Raw genomic sequence first — 25,502 nt, forward strand, 5'->3', positions numbered from 1 at the left:
CCGCCCCGTCCAGGCTCGGAGCCGCGGTGAGTGAGGGCTTTTCTTGGCGAAACCCTGCGATTCCGGCGTTCCTCGGGAATGAAAGAAAGTGACATGTTAGAGAGGGGAACGGGGGGCGTGGGGGTGGGAGGAGGAAGGGCTGTCCTTGATCCTACAGGGCGGGCTCTTTTCTCCTTGCTTGATCTATGGAGCCCGCCCCCTTAAATTGGCTCCCGGGAGCGCCCCGTCCACCAGCCCGACGGGGGGAGAGGAGGAAAGGAAGGGAGGGAGGGAGAAGCAGCAGGCAGGCAGGCGGCCGGTTCCCCCGGCCCGGCCCGGCGGTCCCGGCCCCATGCGCGGCCCCAAAAGCCCCGCGCCCCGCCGGCCCGCCCGCCCCTAACGCCGCCCGGCTCCGGCAGCGCACCGGGGGGCGGCGGTGGGGGGGGGGCAAAAAAAAAAAAAAAAAAAATAAACTAAGGGAGGGGAAAAAAAAAAGAGGACGAGAAGAGCCCGACCGCCGCAGGGGGAAGGCTGCGCTCCTCTGAGGACAGCGCTCAGCACCATGCATCTTGCGCCGCTGGCGCTGGCACTCAGCACGCTCTTCATCGACGGCTTGAGGACGGCAGCGAGGAGGCAGAAGCTGCACCCCAGGCAAGGTACGGGGCAGCGGGGATTTGGGGCTGGGGGGGCACGGAGGGGGATGCTGGGCTGCCGGCCCCGGGGGATGGGGGGGGCGAGGCGCTCGGCCTCTCCGCTCAGGGGTCTGCGCCTCCGTTGCCTTGCAGCCAAGCTGCTGGAGAAGCTGAGCGAGTACGAGATCGTGACCCCTACCCGCGTGGACGAGTTCGGCGAGCCCTTCCCCACCGATGTCCACTTCAGGAGGAGGCGGCGGAGCGCCGGCGCTGCCCCCGACGCCTGGACGGCGGCTGCTTCCTCCTCCTCCTCCTCTTCCTCGTCCTCCCCTGAGGCTCACTACAGGCTCTCCGCCTTCGGGCAGCAGTTCCTCTTCAACCTGACGGCCAGCTCGGCCTTCATCGCCCCCCTCTTCACCGTCAGCCTCCTGGGCGAGCCCTCCGCCGAGCAGCGGCGCCTGTACGCTGAGGCGGCGGCGGACACGGACGTGAAGCACTGCTTCTACCGGGGGCACGTCAACGCCCGGCCCCGGCACACCGCCGTCATCAGCCTCTGCTCCGGGATGGTAAGCGAGCCCCTGCCCGGCCCCGCCGCGGCGGATGCGAAGAGGAGGAGGAGGAGGAGGAGCAGTGGGAGGGAGGGTGGCTTAGGAAAGGATGGGGCCGGCCCCTTGCCCCCGCCCCCGGCTGGGGCTGCGGGATGGGGGCGGCTCGCTCACCCCGCGCTGGGGTTTCTCCCGGCCCCGGTTTTTTTGTAGCCCGTCGGGGTCAGGGGATGGGGTAAGGACATCCAGCTCCGCGGGTTTTGGGGCAAAACTGCCCCCCAGCGGCACCCCGCGAGGGAGGGAGGAGATGGTCGGGTGTAGGGAGAGCGGGGAGGGCACCGTCCTGCAGCACGGGGTGCTGGTGGGGTCTGGGAAGGGGTGGCTGGGGGAGCCAGCAGTGCTGACCCCAGAGCCTTCCTGCAGCTCGGGACAAGGACATGACCCGAGGAGAGAGGAATATAGGTTTCCTTGCAGCCTGTCCTGGTGTCCTTCTGCACCTGGGAATGTTGGCAGAGGGATGAGCAGAAGCATCCCAGCAGTGCTGGTCCCAGACCCCTCTGGCATCCTTGCACCCCAGGGTACCAGTGATGCACAGGAAGGGATGTGCCTGTCCCGGGTGCCCCCCTGGGAGGTCCCTGCCTGGACCAGGGGCTGCCCTGGGTGCATGAGCCCACGCAGTCCTTCAGCCCTAGGATCCATCCCGGTGCAGCAGTGCTGCCCCACGGGTCAGGCTGGGGGCTGAGCCAGGCTGGCACACGTGTGTGGCTGGGCAGGCCTTCCTCCCAGCACCGTGTCCCAGCCTCCAGCCCTGCTTCCCAGCCTAGGATGGCCACAGGATGCTTTTTGTGCTGGCTGTACTTCTCGTTTTCTTTTTACTTATTTATTTATTTTTAACCCACCAAATCACATTCATACTTAGGTGCAACTAGGAGCACTGGTATCTTTTCATAAGCAGGGGATACACTGGCTGGATACCTCCCTTGGATCTTCACGTGTGAATTGAAATCCTGTTTCAGGGAGAGATGCTTTATGAAAAGCATCACAATGTGGTGGGGCTGTGCTGATGTGCCTTGCAGCACCGTGTCCCCTTGGGCAGGAGTGGCTTGGTCACTGGCGTAGGATCTGCAGGCATTCCCCTGCCACGCTCCCTCCTACAAATTAGTAGCTTGCTTTTCATAAGCTTCAGCAGGACAGCTGCAGGAAGCAGTGCAGCCTGATGGGGGTGTGATCCATGTGATGGGAGCTGGAGCTCCAGCCTTGCCTTCATGGGGGTTGCTGCAGACCCAGCTAACGCACCTCCTTGTTTAGTGCTTGCTTTGGGTAGTCCTGCTCCAGGCTTGTCGTTGCCCAAAGCTGACTGCCTACCCTTCTCTGGTCCCTCTCAGCTAGGCACCTTCAAGTCTGATGATGGGGACTATTTTGTCGAGCCGCTGCTATCGCTTGAACAGGAGTATGAGGAAGAGCACAATAAACCACACCTAGTCTACCGACACCGGACACCTCCAACCAACTCTTCAGGGGACAGGCAGATTTGTGACACTCCAGGTACTTGTTTTGTTTCTGCTCTTAATGACTTGGCCCTTACAAAAGGGAGCTAATTTGCAGTAAAAAGTCACCTGATTCACGTAGGGCAGAAGGGATGTGAAGTCGAGGATCCTTTTAGAAGTGGTAGAGCGTGTGTTAGGAAGAGGCTCACAGTGGTACTGCTGTCCTGGAAAGACGTGATGCGCCTGTGCTTTCTAGTAATCAGTTACAAGGAAGTTGTGGTCAGGAAAAATGTTATGGTTTCCATTTCATCCCTCCTGGCAGGAGATCATTTGGGCTGTCTCGCTGTAAATATCCCACGAGCCTTTAAACTTGCTTTCTGTCCCCACCTCCACGTAATTCCTAACCGTCCTAATCTGATTTGCTCTCTGTCTGAAATTGTGTTTCTGTCCTTTTAATGACATCCTTCTGTCTTGGTCTTGCTGTGCCCCTGGTCCTCCCTCCCCAGGTCTTAGTGCAAGCTGCAACGTCTTGTTTCTTTCTAGTGGAAATGAGAAGGTACTGACACCAACCCTGGCAGTTCTGCCCTTATTAATCACTTTTCCATGGTTCATTTTCAAAGGCTCTTTTTTTCCTTGTGGCCCTTCCTCCACCAGCACCGTCTCCTGACCTCTTCACTCCCTCTTTCTAGTCTTCGCACATATGAAAGAGCATAAGCCTTTTCATCTCCCCTTCACGTGCCTTGGTGAGCAATAGCCTTGCTCCTACTGTCCCTATTATCTGCAGTGGCCTCCTGCTGCTCCCTGCCTCGTTGACTTCCTGATTTTCACAACTAATCCTCTCCTTTGGCAGCAAATACCCAAGTTCCCTCTGAAGAAGCTCACTCCTTCGGTCTCCTGTTTCACCTGCTGTTTCTCCCTCTTCCTTTGGCCTGAAGCTAGATCCACAGGAGCTTTAGAGCCTAAGCAAAGTAGACCTTGACTGCCTTCCCTTGCATGGGCTGAGAGTCGCCCACGTGCTGCAGAGCAGGTGGAGCTGCTCGGGGAGTAAGAGTACCATCGGAGGAGAAGTGTGGTGCCAAACTTGGCCTGCATTTAGCACGTGTGACTCATTTGGCACCCGTGACTGTGGATCGTGGCCATGCTGTTGAGCTGTCGGTGGTTCAGCTAAGTCAGAAGCGGCTCTGGTGCTTTGTGACAGTTTAGAGCTGATTCACTAGGAACGTGTGGTTCTTCTGCTAGAAGACGTGTGGATATATGTCCACATACAAACGTGCGTGCTGGGGGACCATGGTGCCTCTCACAAGGCTGTTGTTGTCTGTTCTTCCAAGGGTTGCTGCTGGACTATGCCATTCTGGTTTCTCTCTTCCAGCTGTTTCTGCTCCCTTCTTTGAGATCAGATGCAGGAGACTCAGAACAGTTGGAAAGAAACCCGGAATCTGGCACAATTCATCAGTAGCCCTTGGAGGAACGGAGCAGCAGATCACAGGACTCATTGAACCAAAGGTAGCTGGGAGGGCTCTGACAATCGTTTGTGGACTTAACTCTGTGTAGTCCATTGTATTTCACCCCCTTTATGTCTCGTAGTTTTCATTACTCTTTCAGATCACAATGATAATAAGTACACATACCCATGTTCCCCCCTTTTCCAGCAAATTTTGCCTCTTGCTTGTCTTTGTTTTCTTTCTGTTTTCAGCTCCTTCCTGTAGTGGAAGGAGGAGGTCTTGCTTCTCAAATGCAGGTGTAGGGGTTCCAGATAGCCATGATCGCCTTGCTTTGCCCCCATCCTCTTCCCCTCCATCCCTTCATCCTCTTGTGCTGTTGTTCCTGCTGCTGAAAGGGGAAGCTGCTTTGGTTTTACATGTTTGGTGAACAAGTCTTGGTCACTTCGTTTAAGGAGCAACTGTAGAGTAGACAATGGCTGGTAGAGAGAAAGTATCTCATGTGCCTTGGGAGCAGGGGGAAAACACAAGCTCTAGCAGTGCTCACACTTTTGGATGAGATGTGTCTGTCACTTCTATCAGAGAAGAATGGTTTTGTGAGAGTTTGGTATCACTGTAGGGCGTTGTGTGAACCCAGCCTTTTGTCAGAGCAACGTGTGAAAAGGTGCGTTTGCATGGCAGGCTTTTCCTGGCGGAGATCTTAATTTGCTCAAAGAGGAAATTCATGCGAGGGAAGTCTTAAGTACCCACCCTGCAGTGAGCAAGGGAGAGCGCCTTGCCAGGCAGTGGTGCTATTAAGAATTGCCTTCTGATAGTGTTCTTCCTGGAAATGATTAATAAGCAGCATACTGTGTGCCCTTGCCGTGATGATGTAATTATAGACTTCTGGTGGAATTCAGTAAAAGTGTCCCTTGTGAGCTGACTGATAGAGTAAAAGCTTTCATTTCCAGCAGCCTCCCTTGCATTGCTTTTAGTTTTCAGCATCCTCAGGTCAACGTAGAGAAACAGGTTTTTGATTTTGTTAATTTTTAATTAGCAGTTTCTGATAATTGTTTAGGTACCCATATACACAAGACACTGCAGATGTTCTGGAAAAAAAAAATCTTTCTCCTCTGGATGCTGATGGATCTCAAATGCAAGCTGTACTCTGCGTATAAACTTGTGTAGCACACCACTGGGGTCTCCTGGCAGTGCACTTCAGCCGTCTGGTGTATAGCTCAACAGCTGCAATAAAAACTTTTGTCAAAAGTTTTCCTTGGGGCAACGGGTAATGTAGTTTCAGGCATAGGAAATGGTGCAATTTCTCCTCCTTCCCTTCTTTTAGTTACTACCGTGAATCAATTTGTCATCTGGTCGAGGATCTGGCGGAATAATTAGCTGTGTTTTACTGAATAGCCCTGATGGGATGAAGACTTGGCCAGGCAGCCTGCGTGATGTCACTAGGTGCAGCGCCGCTACCACCCATTGCTTCACGATAGCAAGCTCTTCCGATCCACATTATTAATATCTGCTCTTTTGAGGTGGAGGAGGAAGAGAAAAGATATTCAGATCCTAAAAAAGAAAGCGGAGGAAGTTGCTCATTGCGTAGCTGGAGAGCAGGGCTTTCCTGAGCCCTGCAGAGGAACCATCTGACTGGGATGATAAAAGACACGGAGCTGCATCCTGGGGTGATGTGGATGCTGTCAGGAGGCTGGCCTGACCTCCTGCCGGGAGCAGCCCGGTGAGACCTTCCCACTGGGTTCCATGTGAAACCCCCAAGGTTTGGTCTTGCTCCCAGCCTTCTTTGCTCTTGCAGTGTTTTATTTGTGTGAGTGCAGAAGGGGCTCAGATTTGCAGCCGGGCGTTTAATTGCAAGCCGTTAAAGCTCAGGAGGCAGCACCTTGCTCTCTGGCTCCTGCAGCAGTCATGGCAGCTCTGAAAAGTCATGGCCCATGTGCTCGTTTGGTCATGGAGGTGGAAAGAAGCTCTGTGCGTGCGAGTAGTGTTCAGAAAGTGGCTGCAATAGGCACAAGACAAATTGGCAGTGGGAACCAGGTCCTGTGGCCGAGCTAGCGTGACACAGGCATAATCAGTAATATGTCACTGATTTTCTAGTTGCATTAATGAGTAATTTGTAATAGATTACCCTTTCGTAGTAACTTTAACAACTTTCACCACTGAGCACGGCACTGGGGAGTCACCAGAGCAGAGGGGTGCCGCCCTGAGTCTTGAGCAATCCGGTGCCTGGTGCTGCCAGCTCCATGATTGGAATCTTGTTCCCGCGTGCTAATTAGCACCTGCCCGCTCAGCCCTTGAGGTGGTTGTTTTCTCTTTCCCATGCCACCCAGCTGTGTGGGAAGGCAGTCATGGACCCGTGCTGCAAGCAGGAGGTGGTCCTGCTGCGTGATGGGAAGGGGTGGCCTGGTGGAGGGTGCAAGGGTGTGGGTTTGTAACTGTGCCAGTGGTGCTGTGGCCTGAGGGACCCGAGAGGGATGTGGTGGGAGTTGGATGCCATGGCTAATGCCTGGCTTTGTCCCTTTCCATGTAACACCATCTCCTGCCGTGAGCACTTGCTCCTGTCCGTGCTCTACTCTGAGGTGTGCACCAATGATTAGAAATGGCACCACTGGAGAACAGCGGTAGAAAATCTCATACCTGTTCTACAGACCATTCATTTGCATTATATAATGATTTTATAGAAGTTTTGAGAGACAAACTTTGAATGCCTTTTCCACGGGACTCAATGTTGACGCTCCTATGAGTCGTGAAGCCCTGGATGCTTTGCATCACGCTGTTGGATAAAGCTGCTTCACATTTTTTGCTATTTCTTTTGGACTGTTTGTCTTGCCTCCAACCATGTTCTTGTTTTGGTTTTCAAGTCTTTAATCCGGTGGTGTTTCGCGTTGTAGGTGTCTGGTTTCCAGGCAGGTCTTCAGGCAAATTCTGAACTGCTGGGTCTCACGTAACTGTGGGGCTGCAGAAGAGCTGCGGGGAGGTTTTCCTAAGCCTTTGCTTCCAGGTTGAGCGATCCTTGAGCTCTTTCAGAAGTCTGTTTAAGCTGTCAGCTTTGCTTTTGGCTTCAGGGTAATGCATTGACTTCGTTCTTTCCCTCAGAAAAGTTTTTCATTGTAAGGAAGCGGATTGTAATTTATAGCCAGCGAGTAATTATTTCAGGTTTCCTTCCCTCCCGAAAACAGCAAATGAGAGAGTTACGTCACGGATCCTGTATGCTAATGTAATTAATTCTATTTCTGGCCTCCCATTGAGGTAATAGCACAGTAACAGCCAACTAGTACTGGTCAGATGGGCCTGGGATGTCCGACACGAGCTTTTCCCATACTGACTTGGGAAAGGGATCTGGTTGCAATGTTTGTGCTATCTCGCTGCGGTATTGGCAAGTGAAGTAAGTTTTTAGGCAGACTTCAGTTTAAAAAATTGGATCATCTACACTGATGCAGATCCCGTGATTGCAGTTTTGTGTGAAAATTTCAAAGTGTTGGAAGCAAGGTGCGGGCATTTTGTTGTTACTGTTAGCACTGAAAATATGTCAAAGATCCACCTGGCAAGAGAAGTTAATTCTGTAACAGTGAAAGACCAACACCGGGACTAAACAAATTATTATTGATTTATTATTGTTTTGCCATTTAGATGTGGTAAATGAACAGAATTAAATTAATCTCCTGAAGACAAAACAGATGTATAGATATAGATGTGAGTTGGCAACTACTTTTACATTGCCTGTGTGGATGTCTGCTGAAGAAGTGGGGTGGGCAAGGCAGGGAGCTGTTACTGCGGTACTTCCCATCTCGACCCCATGGCATATCCTAATGAAAGTTAGCAGGCTGAGCAGTCTGTGGCTTTTCTTCCCATGTGCCTGTATTGTTACTGCCAGCATCTCTGTGGCTGACCATTAGGCCAAGTTTCTGTCCTTCTGATGGGATATTTCCCCTCATCTTTTACAGAGTGCCAGCACAAAGATGTGTGGTGGTCTCAGTGTTGTTTCCAGTTGACAAGGGAATTCCTCAATTTGGGGTATTGCTAGGCGTGAGTGTGAATAATATGCTGGTATCCTAACGATCCTGTCTTCTCCAGGGCAAACATACAATGCTGCATTGCTCCTCACGTGATGAAAATTAGGGGCAGGTCATAAAGCTAGCAAATTTTTCAGTGGTGGAGTTTTTGTGACCATGAGAACATGGTCTGCCTTGGGTGTCAATCCGCTGGAGAAGCCGTGTCCTTTCTGAATGACTGATCTGGCCGTCTGAAGTGACGTTTGGCCCCGATATGTAGATGTGCTTTAGGCTTTCCACGTGTTTGTCGTCTTCCCAGATTCAGTAGCATCATTCAGGTGAAGATGAACTTCAGGTTTTGGAAGATGCTGGAGTTGGAAAACAGTGTGTATTGTGCGTGTTCAAAGTGGCAACATCCACGATGTGTAATTAATGACTGCTGTGGGGTCTCCGCTGCCTGCATGAATCGCAAAGCTATACTGACTTGGTAAATCAAAGCAAGAAAACATCTTTGAACCAAGTCATTTATGCAAGAACCATTGTAATAGGTGTAAATGAGTATTTGTCAGTCACCATGGCTTTGTTTCAACATCTTAAGCCCTGGCAAAGGCAGCTTTGTGAAATCTTTGTTTTGTTGCTGCTGTCACCAAACAGGAAATGTGTTTATTCAGAGTGATGCAGGAGAGTCTCTTGCTCTAATGGTCTGCTTGTGGTCTCATTCAGCTCTTCTGGTGTGGCATCAGTGGCCCTGGCTGGTTTCCTGGCAGGCTGAAACGCCACTGGTTGTGTCTCTGTGGCTGTGGTACGTATTGGTTTGACCCACAGCCTGGCTGAGATACGTGTGTTTTCACTGATGAAACACTGGGCTCAGTGTCAGGGTGATTTTTAAGGGTATTTTTCAATGTTTTTTTCTAGTCATTCTACAGGGTCGGTTTATTTTTCCTCCCGAACCTGTGGGTTATGGAACTGGTACAGGTGATTTTCAGCACTGTAACTTTGTCAGCCATCCTGTAAACCAATTCTGTATCAGTTCAATGATGCTTTTGTGCCCTGCAGTTATTTAATTATTTTGTCTGCAAGACGATCTTGAATCATTTTCCCCCCACATGCTTAACTCGCATGTGCCTTAAAAAGGCAATTTATTGTTTTGTTCATTAATCTAGTTTCTGTCTACTGTGCAAAATTGATTGCTTTCACGTACAGCTTTTTACCGTAGGCGGAGAAAAGTTCTTTAAAGCTGGAATGCATCCTCTCATGCATCATCAGGAAAGGAAATGTCTAGAGTACGTGTGGTCTTTGGTGCTCGGATGGTGTAAAAACAGCGAATATTTTTCTTTCAACGGGAAGTTGATTGGTGCTAACCGCAAGCCCGTGGTTCTCAAGCTGTCTGGTTCAAGCAGCAGGACAAAAGGCAGGATCCAGCCGAGAGGTGGAGGTGGGTTCAGCATCTCTGCTGAAGTCTCCTGGCCTCCTCTGCAGCGTGTGGTCCCTTAGCAGGGCTGGGGGGACTGCTCTGTCACACGGTGAGGAGCTTGGAAAAGGTTTCACATGCTGGGCAGTTGAAGTTGAGGGTTTTGTAGAAAAGGCATGGATTTTTGTGGGGAGAGGAGCAGGACCGGTGCAGCTTTGGAGCTAAGAGCCGCAGCGACGAAGAAGTATGGGATGGCTGCGAGCTTAACGGGACACCAAGAGGACATCTGGGAGATGAGTAGGATCCCAGACTGGCAGAAATGTCGCTTGGAGGAGGCCTGGAGTTCACCTAGGTCAGCATCCTGCTTGGTTTGAGCAGGACTTGGCAGCGCTGCACAGCCAGCCCTGGCTCAGCTCTGCCTCATTGAGCCCTGACACCTCCAAGGACGGAGCTGCGGAGGGTGAACGGAGATGGGGCTGCTCCTTCTGCCATCACCAATGCTTCATCGAAACTGCTCATGGGACTGCTCCATTGCTTGCTGGTCTTTCAAATTGCAGGCTGTGGGCTGGAAACAGGCACTGACTGTAGCAGCAGGTGCTCCTGGGCATGGACCCTTCTGAGGATCTTGGCTTTGCACCTAGGAAGCCACTTAGTAGTGTAAGTGCGAAATTCAAAGGGAAGGAGGGAAAGGAAATTAGCAAGCAGGTATGCTTGGGTAGCAAACAAACGTTTCTCTTAGCAGCAAAGAAAAAATTTGTTTTGAAGGTCAATATTTTTATTCTTCTGGAAGAGGCTCGGAGGGAGCTCTTCTGTGCCAAGGTTATTTCCTAATTCAAAGGGAAATAAGAACGTGGAAAATTAAAGCTTCCCTTCTTCATTGCTCTAATAATGGCACCTATGAAAGGTCTGATATTTTACTGCATTTTCATTAGTTCCAACCATAAAAGTTTGATTCATGTGGTTTTGTCCAGCTCTCGCTCATAAAGTTTGAAACTCCGGTTGATTTCTGGCGGTTATGTGGTGCAGATTAATTTGCATTTGAGCACTTTCCGGTTTGGGGATTAGAAAATCAAGGAAATTTTCATTTTCACCCTTAGTGCAGAATGCCCTTCTCTTTGGATCCTGGCTGACCTGGATCCTTCATTTCTCTCATGGTGCGGGTCATTGATCTCACCTCAACCAATAAAGGCTATTTTCCTTTTCTGGTGGTGGCAGCAGCTCTGGATGCAAAGCCAAGGGGCAATCCAGAGTGAGAAGCTGCCAGCAGCAAAGGGTGTTCTGCTCTAGGTTGTGCTGGTTTAAGCGTGGGGTTCCTGCCTCCAGCAACATGCCCGCAGTAACAGAAATGAGCATTTGGCCACCTATAAATTCATCTGAGATGCATTTGTAGATAAATCTATAGATAGAGATATATAATGTATTGATATAGAATGAAAACGGAGCTCCTGCTTATATTGCAGAACCAGGGCTAGAAAAATCCCTTGGTCCAGTTCAGGACCTGTGGGGGTCCTCAAGAGGAGGCAGTTTCCATCCCCTTTCTTGGCAAGAAGAGCCTAGTTGGATGTCATCCAATCCTGACCTCTGCACGTAGAAAATCCATTTTGCCTCTTGCATCTCCTTTCCAGGGGTGGCAGCCGCTTCAGCAACCACTGTTGTAGCCTCTACAAGCAGCAAATTTGGGCAAGCTGACTGTAGCCAGACCTTGTACCAAAGTATCAGGGCAGGGTTTGCTGCTGTGGTTGTGCTGGAGCCAAGGGAGGCAGGGCACGCATTGCCCGCAGGGAGCTCAGTTGAATTTTGATCTGCTTTATGAAGGTGTGCAATAAATAATTAACTCCCAAACTAGGGTGTTATCATCTGGAGGGCTGGATCAGAGCAGTTCTAGGAGTGTTCTGGGCCGGTCACAGAGTAGCAAACTTCGTGTTAAAAATTCTAGGTCACACGCTCAGAAAACTCACAAGAGTAAGCTGATTTGAAAGGACCATGCTCCTTTTCTAGCAGGAAGAGGTCATTAATGTTATTAGCTCTAGAAATAGACATTTTTTTCCCTCTTCTGCTTTTTCTCCTTTTATTTTTCCCCTGCTATGTAGAGCTCTCATGAACTTGGAGCTGAACTGGAATTGCTTTCATTGTCACATGTCTTATTTAATTGTGCAAATTGCTTTCTATTCCAAGGACAAGTTAATGCAGAAATGGAAAGGATTAGAACTATTGGAGTAAGCGATCACCCTCTCCTTTAATTTTTGGTTTTAGCATAACGATAGCTACAATTTCAAAAGCAGTCCCTGGCCCTGCCCTGTCACCCTTTCTTGCAGGCAAAGTGCTCGTGGAGGGCCTGATTGTCCCCTACCCTCTCCTTTGGGATAGTCCATTAATCATCAGGATTCGTCCATAAATCAGCTCAGTGGGCTCAGGGCTGAGGCATCTTAAGCAAGCATGAGCAGCATGTGTTGGAAGATGCCATCAGGGAAGGAATATCCCTGTCACAGTGAATATCACAGGATCAGACCTCTTTTTTAAGTTTCACATAGCAAAAAATAAACCAAAGAAAAAAAGAAAGATCATATACCTTTAGGTGTGTCTAAAGACAGTAGGACTACCATGTATTGTCTTAGTAAAGCAAGCAATAAAATGGGCATTACTCCAGCAGCCTTTTAGCCATCTCATAAATGAATATTAAGTGTTGAATCAGTGCATAGACTAGCCTAGTACTTGAATTACTGATCTGCAGTTTGCCTGGTTTTTGAAGTGTTTGTCTACTCGTTGGGGTTTTGTTTTTTCTGCAAATTAAAGAAAATGTTTTGGTACTTAAACCCATCCAATTACTGCCATGTGTAGGTAGATGTTTTTCAGGTCATTTGCAGAGATTGAGAGCTTGCCAAGCAGATCATTTTGCTTCCTGATTTCTGTTAACATATTAACATGATAGGGGGGAAAAAAAAAAGCAAAAGCAAGTGGAAAAATATCACACCCTTTTTTGGTGTTTGGTGTTGCAATGGAAGCTGGCATCATAAGACTACAGTTTTCTTGTATGATGTGAGTTTTTCACTTGTGCTTAATTAAGCTGCAGTAGGACACGCCATTGAGTAAAAGCGTTTGTGTTGTGGCCATCGCAACACAACGGGAGAGAGCAACAGCAGAGTGCTGGCAGTCCCTGGGTGCGACTACCAGTGAGGCTGGTGGAAGTTTTCATGCATGGGTTGAGAGCAGTACACTGCCATTAGTGTTTAATCTTTTACAGGTGAATGTGCACCATCTCTGAGTGTAGTTACATGCAAGATGGGTGAAGATAACAGCTCACTACTATCAAAGTCCAGGAGGGGCTTGACATGAAATGTATCCCCACTCGCTTGTGCTTGGTTTTACAGTAACTAGGTTGGCAAACATACTGTGCGTGACCGGTGTCCAGATATCATGCTGTAAGTGTTGGAGTGACTTCATACGTGGGAAAAAATATGTTGGGCTTTGAGGGGATGAGTTGTGTGTTGGAGAGAGGAAGCACCATGAGACCTGTGTAACAGGAAAAAAAGGTGTTTTTTCCTGTTTTTTCTGAGCAGCACAAGCCTGGTAAATAGGAATTCATTTCTTTAAGTACCTCCAACATAACAGGTGTCTCTTCAAACAATCTTTTACACTTCCCTCTTTTGCAGTCCTTCACACCACAGCCCTACCTCCAGCCTCGCTGCAGCCCCCTTGTTGAGCATCTCACAGCCCTTAACGTGTTTTTTCCTCGAGTGGCCGATCCCTCTGGAAGTCAGTTATTTAAGAGGGAAATTTAAGTGACAAGCCAAGGGTGCAGAGAGGAGGCACGTAGCGTGTGGGGGACTGGGTGAAGGGCTGAGATCAGCACTTTCTCCCCGTCTGGTCTTCCTCTCACCTTTAAGTTATTTGTATGCACAGTTGGCTCCCTGCACTGACTGGCACTGCACAAGTCGGGATAATGTCACGGTTGCCCACGAAGCCATGCCAGCATGAGAGCATAACCTTGCCAGCACAACTGCATTGATTAGTGCAGAGGAACTAGGGCAATCCAATTATAACCACAAATGCCATTGGCTTTCTCGAATTTTTACTCAAATAACTGTGGACTCTCTGCTGTATTAAGGTGGTCTGGACTGTATCAAGAAAGGGGAATTCACAGGGCTTAGGTAGTGCAGAGTAAACGGAATTTAATTCTTAAATACTCCATCGCCTATGTACATGGGGGGAAAAACAGTATTTTTCAGATGGCTAGATGCTGGCCAACCCCTTTGCCTGCCTTGATGTTAGAGAATATATTTCATATTTCTTTTTTTGGAAATTATTACCAAATATCCTAGGAGGAAACCACACATGAGAAATAGCTAAGAAGTTTCTTATCGTTTAAATCTTGTTTGAGCATAGAATATTCCTTTGTTCCCTAATATTATGCTTCCTCTAACCTACTCACTGGGTCAGATAAGGAAATGTGATATTTTTCACCAGCATGACTAAATTAAACTAAAGCTACAAAGACCGTGAAGGTTGTAGCCTGGAGTCTTAGATGAGTAGTTCAGATCTGGCTTTATATTAAATGCAGAAGCGAACAGACTCTTGTGGATGAATCACATTCAATTAGCAACTTCCTATGATGAAATGATTAAAAATTAAGTGGCATCAAATAAGACTGATTTTGCTCTTATATTTAAATAACGCTATAATTACATACTAATCAGATGGTAAATCTTAATTGTACACGTTCCATATGTTTTATTTGCCTGTTCTCCCTCTTCGCTTTGCCGTCTTTGTGTCAGCATGAAGTATATTTTCAGGCTGCTTTTATGTTTGGCCTAATTGAATATCAAAAGCAGTATATGTGAAACTTCCTGAATTCTATTCTTTAGCCAGTGGCAGCTGGCTATTAGATGACCTTTACCATTCCTGTAGCACAGAATAATAAAGGGAGGGGGGGGAATTGAAGCCCAGCCATGTTATTGTTAGAGACAGAAATAAATCATATATAATTGCTTCACTATGAAGGCCAAATCCTGCTGTCCTTCATGCCTGAGTTAGAAATACAGGATTTGGACCTTTGTTTCCTGCGGTTTCCTGGCCACCTTGGACGTGCCCAGAATCCTCACGCTGCCGCCACGTTGGCTAATTACCCTCACCGGGCTCGGGGCTAGCGGAGCCACTGCAGTCCGGGCTCGGGGCCTCCTGCATGGCCACGGGATGGCCCTGTGGCTAGAAAGCCCTTACCTGAAGTGTCATTAGCTTCAGTCTTTAAGAATTAAAGACATTGGATTATGTGGTAGGCTTCCACACAAGGCTTCTCTTTTGGTTAGTTGTTTAGAGCAAGCCTACTATGTCTTGGTTGAAGTCCATAGGTATTTTGACGTAAAAGGCTTGGGATATTAACTCTGCTCACTCCAGAATGTACTTTATGTTTGCGTCTGCTTTTTAATTGTAGATCATGAACATAGTCACAAAAAGAACAAGCGGAAACACTGGAGAAAACAGTGGGTAGACAGCAGCATATTATCTGACATGGAGACGTTGAGGAACAGCCTGGAAGTGAATTCATTTTCTGCGGATGGCAACAAGACCGGGACCATCAGTGAAAAGAAGAGCCACAGAAGAACAAAGCGGTTTCTCTCCTACCCTCGGTTTGTGGAAGTGATGGTGGTGGCTGACAGCAGGATGGTCGCCTACCATGGAGCTAATCTACAGCACTATGTCTTAACATTGATGTCAATAGTGAGTATGCAGCTGCAGGGAGTGGATTCACCCCTGGTGGCCAAAGAACTTCTTTTCTGCCATGTTCTTATGCGAATGCCATCAGTTTGCCTCAGCTAGGTGTAGTTTAAAGCTCGGTAGAGCTTGACTGGAAAGCATCGCTTGGAGTCTTCTTCCTTCCCAGACCCACCACGTTTCCTGACCCTTCCCACACCTCTCCTTTTAACCTACAGATTGTACTCCTTTTTTAGGCCCACATCAAATAGCAGCTGAATTAAAAATGTGCTTTGAGGACTGAGCCTTCCTAGGGATGGATGCTAGTAGGTTATGCACTTGCTTGGCTTCCCTTGCTGTTAAAGGAGAAAGAGATTGTGATCACTTTGGTCCTCAGAACAGTGCTAGGGTTGGCTTTCCAGGCTGAGCACAAGCATTTTAGTAGCTGCTGGCAGTAGGATGCAGTAGTACAGTCCCTGGACAGCTCTACAGACACAAGGTGACTGGAAGGGAGCATCCGACCCAGTCATGTGCCTGCAGGGATTCTCATCCTATTTGAGTGCAGAAGCACCATGGGTATCGTGGTCTAAAACTGTCCATGTCAAAATGAGGCACTTGAGAGAATAAGCTGCTCTTGACAGTCTTGGTCAGTGGTCATTGGGTCTTGGAGCAGAATGATCCTGTAATTTGGTGATGTGGTAAAGCAAAGGGAAGCAGTGGGTTTCTGCAAAACCACCAGTTTGTTTCATATAAAGTTGTGCTGCTGGCAGGAGGTCTCTCCAAGGTGTGCAGCGAGTCATGGGTACGTGTGGAGCCAGGTAGCATCAGGGCACAGAGCAGGGCAGAAGAGCGACTCAGGAGAAAAAAAGGTTACAAGTTGGAAAACAAGCAAGTGTTGTCTTATTTGTTTCCTTAAATAATTCTGAGTGCTTCTTCTTAAAACAGGTGGCTTCTATCTACAAAGACCCAAGCATTGGAAATTTAATTAATATTGTTATTGTGAAATTGGTCGTGATACATAACGAACAGGTAAAGGAAGTGTTTTTCTTCTCCATCTGTTCGACAGTGACATTTGTAGCAAGCCTTGAGATGAATAATTAAATACCTGCTTTTATGTGTATCGCTTTTTAGGATGGTCCTGCAATATCTTACAACGCCCAGACAACATTAAAAAATTTTTGCCAGTGGCAGCAATCCCAGAACCACCCTGAAGGGAGTCACCTTCAGCACGACACGGCCGTCCTTGTCACCAGGTATGGTGGATGTTCTCATGATGACCATGGCCAGTCGCGTACCAGAGGCTGTGAGCACATAACATCTGTAGCTGTGTGAAACGTTCAGTTTTTGATGTGGGTGTAATCACATGCAGTTGTGGAAGCAGTGTAACTATGTGCAGAACTGGGATAACATGTCCCCCAGGGTGGTAGATGACTCGGGTTTGGGACTGCCTAGGGTCTCAATGTGTGTGAAACCCCCTGGTTGGGCTCTGACTGGGCGATGTGGCAAAGCAGCAAAAGAAGGTCTGCTGGAGGACCAAGAATTGCTTTGTGGATGTTTTTTATTATTGTGCTTGTACTTCATCTCACTGCCGCATTGAAAACTAATGTGTCAGGTCTGTTTTGCTTTCAGACAGGATATTTGTAGAGCGCATGACAAGTGTGATACTCTGGGTAAGGAAAACATTTTCTTTGTAATTTCAAAACTTTTTTTGTTGTAGTGACAATATTAGTTGCCTGTGCTGAACTGTGGGTGATATTTCCTTTTCTATTGTGAACCTTTGTTCTCTCCTAGGTCTGGCAGAGCTGGGCACTGTCTGTGACCCCTACAGGAGCTGTTCAATTAGTGAAGATAACGGACTGAGCACTGCGTTCACAATAGCACATGAACTTGGCCATGTGTATGTTTTATGTAAATATGATTACATTTAAATAGATTGAGATTTATACTAGCTGGGACTTGCCAGCCAGGCTAGGACTCAGTACCTGCTGAGCCTAAGTATTTGAGAGGAGATAAATATACTTGGGTAGAAGGCATACCACTGAGGAGGATTAAGCTGTGGTGTGACTTGGAGGCAGTGGAGTGCTGCGGAGCTTATCCAAGAGCAGCAAAAACAGCAGATCCACGTTTTGGGGAGGATGAGTGACGGTACCCCAAGCTGGGGGGGAAGCTAACAAAATATCCCTGGGTGCAGTGGGGAGGACGAAGGCAAGGGACACGGGCACAACTCACCTGGCCTTTGGGACTGAAGTCTCCTTCAAGAGCAGGTCCTCAGCCTGCGACCACAACCGTACATGGGGCTGCTGGTGAAGCAGCAGCTGTGGGAATTGGGGGAGTTACCCAGGGCGTGTGGCAGTTGGTTGGGATGTATAAATGAGCCCAACCCACCTGCTGAGCCATTTTGCGAAGGTAAATCTCATGCTACTGACATGCCCTGAAGAGATGCTGTCATTGAAGATTCACCTCCTCCAATGGAAATTTCTTTTAACTCATTTTGATTTCAAGAATGAATAATTAGAAAAGTCATTTTAGGTCACAAAGTCCCTTGTCCCCAGGTACAGCCCTCTTAGGCAGCTGGCTCAGTCCGAAACCACCTCCTGCCTGGTTTGCAGCGGGAGCTGTGGGTGTGGGATGGACGAGTACCCAGGCACAGGTTGCTCATTGTCCTAAACTCCCTTTTTCTGCACAGAGGGCTGCCTGAGACTTCTATTTCAAATCACAGTAGTATTTATCTAAATGAGATTTCCCGACAGAAAGTCCCCCAAGGACTTCCCCACACCCAACCTGCGGCTAATTCCCTTGCTAATGCTGCCCCAGAGCTGCTCGAGGGGTTAGCGGCTTTGCCGAGCAGGAAATGCCTCTTTGCTCTTTTGCGGGGGGCAGAGTGGCAAGGTGGTTCACTGGAGGTAATCTTAATGGGATGTAAACTCCCCAGCCTTCGAACGCAGGATCACACCGGGTCATTTCCCCTTTTCCACTTCAAACAGCAAAGTGGTTTAAGCCGTTCTGTCTCCGTTGCGTATTTGCCGCATTCCTCAATGTGTCATGTGCTGCAAGCTTCACGTGGGTTTGTGCTGATAGCGATGCTCGATGGCACTTTGTAAACCTGCCACATAAAGTATAGGAGCCAAGTCTGTCCCCAGTGCAGCCCGTTATACAGCCAGCACAGGGTGCTGCCTACATACATGAGGGACTTCGGGCTCTGGTTGTCCATGGGCTCAAGTCATCCCTCTCCTTTGCAGACCTATTCCCTGATCATCTCTTGTCTCTTTGGATCAATTCCAGAGAGGTTGTATTATTACAAAGGTGGGGCCAGGTGCCTGCCTGCAGGGCCAAGCCCGTCAGCCGAAAAGGAAGCCCCAGCTGAAATCGTGTCTTACCCCAAAAAGGATCCCTAAAGTCCTGAAAAGAATCATCTATTTTTATGCTGTAATGCCTACCAGTAGCATATCTGTGGAAAAATCTTGAGTTTGCTTATATTTAGTTTGTGCTGTTGATCTTTCTACACTAAATACTTTGTAATTTATCCAGTTGAAGCTGTCACTGCTGTGTTTCTCTTAGGTTTAACATGCCACACGATGACAATCACAAGTGCAAAGAAGATGGAGGAAAAAATCAACAGCACGTTATGGCACCGACGCTGAACTTCTACACCAATCCCTGGATGTGGTCAAAATGCAGTAGAAAATACATCACTGAGTTTCTGGAGTAAGGCCTTACATCTGTGTGTCGGGGTGTTTTTACATGTGCATGTGTCCCACAGGGTTCATCAGTTAATCTGAAACCCTGGTGTGCAGAGCTTGGAGGAAATGAGAGGGATTTGTGTGTGCACGCATCCTTTACATAGGGCAGGAATGCAGCCCTGGCATCCAGTCCCTGCCAGTTCAGCCTCGTGATAAGCTGGCAAGGACTGCTGGCCTCTCTAAGGGGAGGAATAAGTCTTCCCCCATGGATGTTGCTTTTAAGGAATGCGTGTTCTCCTCTAACCTGAAGAGTGAGTTTTCCAAGCCCTGTGGCCCAGATACGGAGCTGTGTTTTGGAAGGCAGATTGCATCTGCCTTTCTGCTCCACAGGTCAAGAGAAAGCCCTGGCACTAGTCCATTGTGGAAACACTGTTGAAGGAGCCCTCGGGTCAGTTTGATGCACGGTGATCGCCCATTTTGCCGTGATGCCTTTCCAGAAGTTGTGGTGGGGAACAGAGCAAGACCCTTGATGGTGTCCTGGCAAATCCAGGGGCTCGGTCCCTTGGGTGCTTCTTCTGCTAATCAATGATTTTCTTCCTAACTGTGTATCGGTGCTTGCTCAGCAGCTAAGTGCAGGTCGTGCACGCTCAGACATGCTTTTGCCGGTGTAGCTGGCTGCATTATGGTAGATAGTTGTTAGCACAGCATGAGGAGGGGCTGGTGAATGGGTAAACGGCCTCCTACACCCCTGTGCTTGAGCCCACAGCAGTTGTTGTAGCATGTTAAATAGGGCAAATGCGGTGTCCATCTGCCCTAAGGCTAACTCAGATAAAAAGCAGTGGGTTCTGGTCTCATCACCTCCTGTTTAATGCCATTCTTCTGCTCTGTGTTGTAGCACTGGTTACGGGGAGTGTTTGCTTGATGAACCTTCATCAAGAACTTACGCCTTGCCTCAGCAGCTTCCCGGGCTGATTTATGATGTCAATAAGCAATGCGAGTTAATTTTTGGACCTGGATCCCAAGTGTGTCCCTACATGGTAAGTGCAATTCCACACCTAGGTCTTGCTGGTGTTGCCAGAGCAAAATAAAGCTCCCAGGGTTGGGTGAAGAGGGCAGGGGGCTGGTGTGAAGGCTGCTCCCACCAGCTGGCTGTTGGCTCCGCTGGCTGCAGAGGTGGGATGAGCCATCAGGTTATCGTCAAGCTTCTGATTTAAAGATGAATCCTAGGGGGATAATTTCATAAAGGATTCTCTATCCAGTAGGGCATATGGGAAGAATTTATTTAATATTTTGATGTTTTCAATAACTTAAGCAGATGCAGTGCCGGCGACTTTGGTGCATTAACATTGACGGCGCGCACAAAGGATGTCGTACCCAGCACACACCCTGGGCTGATGGGACAGAATGTGAGCCTGGAAAGGTCTGTAGTACCTGGTGTTTTGTCCCTTGTAGTACATCTCCCTTGTCTGTCACAATCATCCTAATCCCAATGGCTGAATGGGGCACAGCTTCTGCCTGCAAGCGTGGAAGTCCAGAGCATCTCCGTGTGTCTTAAGCCTGGTACGCAGGGGTCAACTCTACCCCTGATAATGTGATTAAAATTACTTGGTATAACTTTGTTTAAAGCAGGTATTCTTTTTGGAGCGCTTCTGTTAGTTTTTAATTTAATGCCCTTAAATGAACTCTTGATTAAACTTTTGCAAAGTTTCCCTATGCTTTTATTAGAAATTTCCTGTGTGATGTGAGTAATTAGTAATTTTGCATAACGTAAATTTGCCAACTGGCTTCTCATCTTGACAACTTATGAGTAAAATATAGAACTGGTTGACATTTTCTGTATGGAATGGTTTTGGCAGTAATTCATAGGAACTTTCAATTTCTGTGTGCAATGTTAGCTTCCAACTAGTATTGTGGTTTCTAGAATAAGTTTTTAGTTTTCAGTTGTCCAGATCTCAAGAAAAGTAGCTGGATTTTTTTTTCTTTTTCTCTTTTATTGAGTTGCTGAATTTTTTGAAAAAAACTCCTAACTAGTTTTCTAATCCTAACTAGAACAAACAAAGGTTGTGGATCATTTTTTTTGGAATTAATCTTTTGCTGCATATGTATGCCTGAAAAATCATTTGTTCAACAAAACTTGACTGATTTCATTCAAAACAACAGGCACTGTATCAATTTGCCTTCCGTTCTCATGGAAAAGAGCAGTCAACACATTTGTTTTTGTCGTTGAGAATGTGCTTTAGAGTTGTGGTTGGAAATCCTATTCCTGTGATACTCTTTGGAGCCAGTGGCACACCAATATTTAGGCATCCCTGGAGTCTCCTTGACTTTAGACCTTGTATCTTCAACTTCTCCATTTGTGAGTGCTGGTCACTGCTGGAAGCTCAGAAATGACTACTTTGAGGCTGAAAATCTGGGCTGCAGTTTTTTCTCAGACAAGCATTGTTACCCTCAGATAGGGACCAGAGCGATGTTCAAGCATCTGCAGTTCAGCACATTAGCACTTCCTTGGAGTTAGCATGCATTAGCTGAGAGGCCGTGTACATCTGCATGGCTCTTAAAGCCTATGTAAGGGAAAACATTTCACTCCACAAATTTAGCCAGTCTGACAAGGCTAGACAAATTTAGACAAATGTGACCTGAACTTCTCAGCAGAGAGCAGAGGGGCTCTTAAGAAAGGATAACACAGTCCAATCGTGCTTAGGCGTTTGAATGTACTCTCAAAAAAGGCTTTCTGGAGTAATTCTTATATCTCTGTGTTGATCTAATTCAAGCTTAAAGTTTGGATTGTCATCAACTCTCTCCTCCTGAGTGTTTTCTTGGGCTTGTAAAGTGCTGAGGTGTGAGTCTGGAGTGCTTTTCCTTGGAATAAATCACTATTTTGGTACTCTGCTGTGGCCAGGAGCCCCGTCAAACTGCTGCTTGCTGACTAATGCCTTACTTCAAGTCTGCATGTTTAAAGTCCATGATATATGGGTCGGCAGATGGAGAAAATACCATGCCTTTTTTATGGAGATATCTTTGGAAATGAGGGAGCCTGAATAGCTAAGAAAAGTCTGGCTAAAACTGCTGGGATGTCGATTTAATCAGGCTCTAATTTTATTCTTAAATCAGGGATACTAAAACAACATGGGAGCGTTAGCTTATGCATATTTTGCATGTGAGGACACTGAATTTGATACCGCTGGCCCAAGAAATAAGCTCAGCCTGGCGTTTGGGTGAATACCAGTCAGAATGGTTTACTGTGTTTCACAGCACCAGTGCGTTACGGGCGAGAAGTAAATCAACGTGCCACAAAGAAAGGAAATAAAGAGGGTCGTAAACTCGGACCTCTATCTCTTGCGGTTTTCAGGTTTGTTTAAAGAATGGCAAAAGAAGAGTAGACGGGTAGTAATCATTTCCGTCTCCTGCCTTTTGGGCAGCAGGTAGCGTATATGTTATGCATGCATGAAGCTTCACAGCACTTGTCTGCCCCCTGCTAATCTATTCAGCCAAAGTCAGCCCGTGGATGGGAGCTGGATTTGGTGAATTATCTAGGACTCCTGTGGCAAGACAAAGGAAAGGAAAGTCTGTTATAGTGTCTCCTGTCCCTGCTATTGCTCTCCTGTTCAACTTTGTGTCCGTTTTAGTTATTTTGAACTTGCTCCAGACAAAAACTCTTTTATTCTCTTCATTGTCTGATCTGTAAGCTCATAGGAAAGAGAACCCTGGCAGACTTTTTAGTTTTCTGTTGTAATTCAACATAGAAATTATTTTTAAAATACAAAAGGCATGAAGGCTGCACAGCCAGACTATTCACAGCATGGTTCCAAGAAACACCATTGCATTTCCATAAGATAATCTTGCTGCTTATTTAAAACAGCTGCTCTTTTTTTTTTTTCCCCACTTGATTTCCTATCACCCTCAAACCCCCAGTTCTGAATAAAATCAAGAGATGTAGGTGATTTCCTGGTTAATTCTCAACCATGGGATGGGAGACGTCTAAGTCACGTCACGGTCCGAAGGCTGTGTACATTCACTAGTTAGCTATTCGGTCGTCTTCTCTGGGTCAGTGGTGCCAGGCATGACTGCAGTTATATATTTAGCTGGGAGCATCAACATTTCTGCAAGGAGTTCGCCGCCGGGACAGTTCTGCTGTATTGTTATTGTGTGTTTCTGTTCGTTGGTGATAGCCATAGGACCTCTTTGTCCATGCGCAGGACTGGCATGGGGGTCCCCATCCCTTTGCTTTCCCTAAGGGGCTTCATAAGGATGTCTAAAGAGGGGTGAGCATTTGGTGTGTCTTGATGCAACCTTGTTCTGGTGTTAGTGAAGAGGATGGATAAATGCAGCACATCAGTAAATTCAGCCCCTTTGCCATGAAGATCTTCAGGTGTGGAGAAATACTGCAAGGGAATATTTTAGTGATACATCTACGTGTTTTCTTCTTTAAGTCTCTAACTTTTTCTAATCTGTGAGCAATCAGCAATGTTTGGGCTTCACAAAATTGCAAAGGTTTAGGCGTTTGCCAGCAGATAGGCATGTCCATGGGTGTCAATCTGCATTAACAAGAACTACTCGCTGGGAGTGAAATGCCATTTTTCTATCCATCCATTTCGATCAGCAGTGCCAGAATGTGGCTGTCCTCTAGGTATTGCCTGCCCAGAAGTCTGTGTAGTTGTGCTAGCAAACACACCCCAAAGAAACACAATTTATACCATAAAAAATCAGGGACAGGGGCTTGCCGAGATAATTTAAACCAGTTTTCCAAACAAAAGACAAGGGTTATAGCTGGAAAACACAAGCACATACCAGGCTTTGGCAAGTCCTGTGTTATGGCTGAGTTTAAAAAAAAAAAAAAAAAAAAAAAAAAAGTAGTTTGGACTGAGAAATTCATTTTTCTTCTTTTAATTTGCCCTTTGGATTTAGAAATTTCCTTTCTCTCTTCTGTTCTGGGCTCTGCACAGCTGTGGAGAGGTTTGCATTTTTTCTCTTCTTTTCCCTGTGGTCCGTCTCCTCTCCTGACACTCTGCGGTTCCCGCTGCTCTCCAGGAAATCAGATAAGCAGCTTTTCCAAACACCAGTGCCGTGAGTGCTGCCATGCTGTTCAGCACCAGCAAACAGGGAGTATTTGGTGGATGCTGTTGTCCTCAATCCTCCTTCTGTAAATCACTGCCTGAGGCCATCCCTGTGTGTTCACTCTGCTATAACTCTCGGATTTTTTTTCAAAAAAAAAAAAAAAAAAGAAAAAAGAAAAAAGGAAGGTGACAGAAAAAAGTAAATGAGTTCATTCTTTTTCATTGTGGAATTGTTCTTGCATTATGAGTTTTGGCGTCAGGGCTGGTCTCTGGTGCCCAGCGGGTAATGGAAAGGTGATGCAACCCTTCCCCATCTCTCTGCATGCAGCACTGCCGCTTTGGGATGTGCGTGCCCAAGGAGCGAGAAGCGCCGGTGGTGGATGGAGCCTGGGGGACCTGGAGCCCTTTTGGGACATGCTCGAGAACCTGCGGCGGCGGCATCAAGACGGCCATACGGGAATGCAACCGGCCCGAGTAAGTGCTGAGACAGGGACATGCTGCTCTGTTTTGGGGGGTAAAGTGTGCTAAAAAGGGATCCATTCGGGGGGGGGGGGGGGGGGAGGAAGAGCTGTTATATTTGTGTTTATTTATTGCCTCCTGTTTTCCCAGTGGGTACAACTGGGGTCCTGCTTAGTCCTAGCGGTGTTTTTCTTTCCTCAAAGTTGTGGGTCAGAAAGATGCTGGATGGAGAGGAGGAGTCTGGGGATAAGATGTGCTGCATTATTTATCCATTTTTCACCATTTTAGCCCTGCTTTTGCACCTATTCCTGCAGGCCAGATCTTTTACGTGGTTTTCTACCATTTTTCTCCTGCTTTAGATGTTTTTGCAGCTTTTGGCTGCTTTTGCAGCTGATCCTTTATGCTGGTACGTGTCAGCTGGTGCAGACTAGCAAAACGTCAGTTGAAATCTGTGCCCTATTAAAAAGTGGTGCGTGAAAATGTTTGCTATCAGCCTGGAATGCAAAATCCTGAACTATTTGAAATGGCAGGGAATTTGGCCACGGGCTTCGAGGAGATGAATGTGTGGCCTGTGAAATATTAGTAATGGGTTGAGCAACTGGTATGAAAGCAGGGTGTTTGCACAAATTGTGAACTGTGCTGATTTCTCTGTTTCCTTTTGTCCCCTGAGAGCAAGAAGAAGGGGTGGGCAGGATGCTTTCTGGCCTCTCGTCTGGGGCAGGGCAAGGTGATGGAGGGCAGACAGCTCAGTGGCTGGCTGGAGGAAGGGGCTGTGTTTCCTCGCCTTTGGTGTTAAACTGCTTATTGCCGAGGAAATTGCCATCAGCAGCGTGACGGCTTCTGCATCCCTCTGCAAAACCTGCTACGAGCCTTTGAAGCCCATGCTGGAGGAGTGCTGATGGGAGAGTTTGTGCCTGCAGTGACGGTGACAGTGACAGCAGGGGCTGGCTCAGCTTGGCTGGGCAAGTGCTGAAAGGGAAGAGAAGGGGTGAGGCTAAGGGAGCCGGACACCAGCCCATGAATTAAAACGATGCCGAGAAACACCCAAGTGTGAAGGAGTTCTTGTCTCGCTGTGCTGAGTCAGCACGTGCCATATGGTCTTCCAGTAGCCATGGATACACAGAAATGAAATACCTTTC

At 47.7% G+C, this 25,502-nt stretch overlaps 1 protein-coding gene across 1 annotated transcript in view; it reads left to right on the forward strand.

The window, feature by feature from the left end:
- Window positions 1–541: 541 nt before the first annotated feature.
- The window catches only part of ADAMTS9 (ADAM metallopeptidase with thrombospondin type 1 motif 9), a 74,116-nt gene continuing 49,155 nt past the window's right edge, over window positions 542–25,502 (forward strand). The window contains exons 1-12 of the mRNA XM_035546743.2: window positions 542–635; window positions 765–1,177; window positions 2,542–2,701; window positions 14,911–15,197; window positions 16,116–16,199; window positions 16,302–16,423; window positions 16,800–16,840; window positions 16,962–17,067; window positions 18,729–18,875; window positions 19,746–19,887; window positions 20,163–20,270; window positions 24,233–24,378. Of these exons, the coding sequence (XP_035402636.2) occupies window positions 542–635; window positions 765–1,177; window positions 2,542–2,701; window positions 14,911–15,197; window positions 16,116–16,199; window positions 16,302–16,423; window positions 16,800–16,840; window positions 16,962–17,067; window positions 18,729–18,875; window positions 19,746–19,887; window positions 20,163–20,270; window positions 24,233–24,378 (1,850 nt within the window). The remainder of the gene's footprint in view (window positions 636–764; window positions 1,178–2,541; window positions 2,702–14,910; window positions 15,198–16,115; window positions 16,200–16,301; window positions 16,424–16,799; window positions 16,841–16,961; window positions 17,068–18,728; window positions 18,876–19,745; window positions 19,888–20,162; window positions 20,271–24,232; window positions 24,379–25,502) is intronic.

The sequence above is a fragment of the Cygnus atratus genome, chromosome 10, assembly GCF_013377495.2.
Source record: "Cygnus atratus isolate AKBS03 ecotype Queensland, Australia chromosome 10, CAtr_DNAZoo_HiC_assembly, whole genome shotgun sequence".
NCBI lineage: Eukaryota > Metazoa > Chordata > Aves > Anseriformes > Anatidae > Cygnus > Cygnus atratus.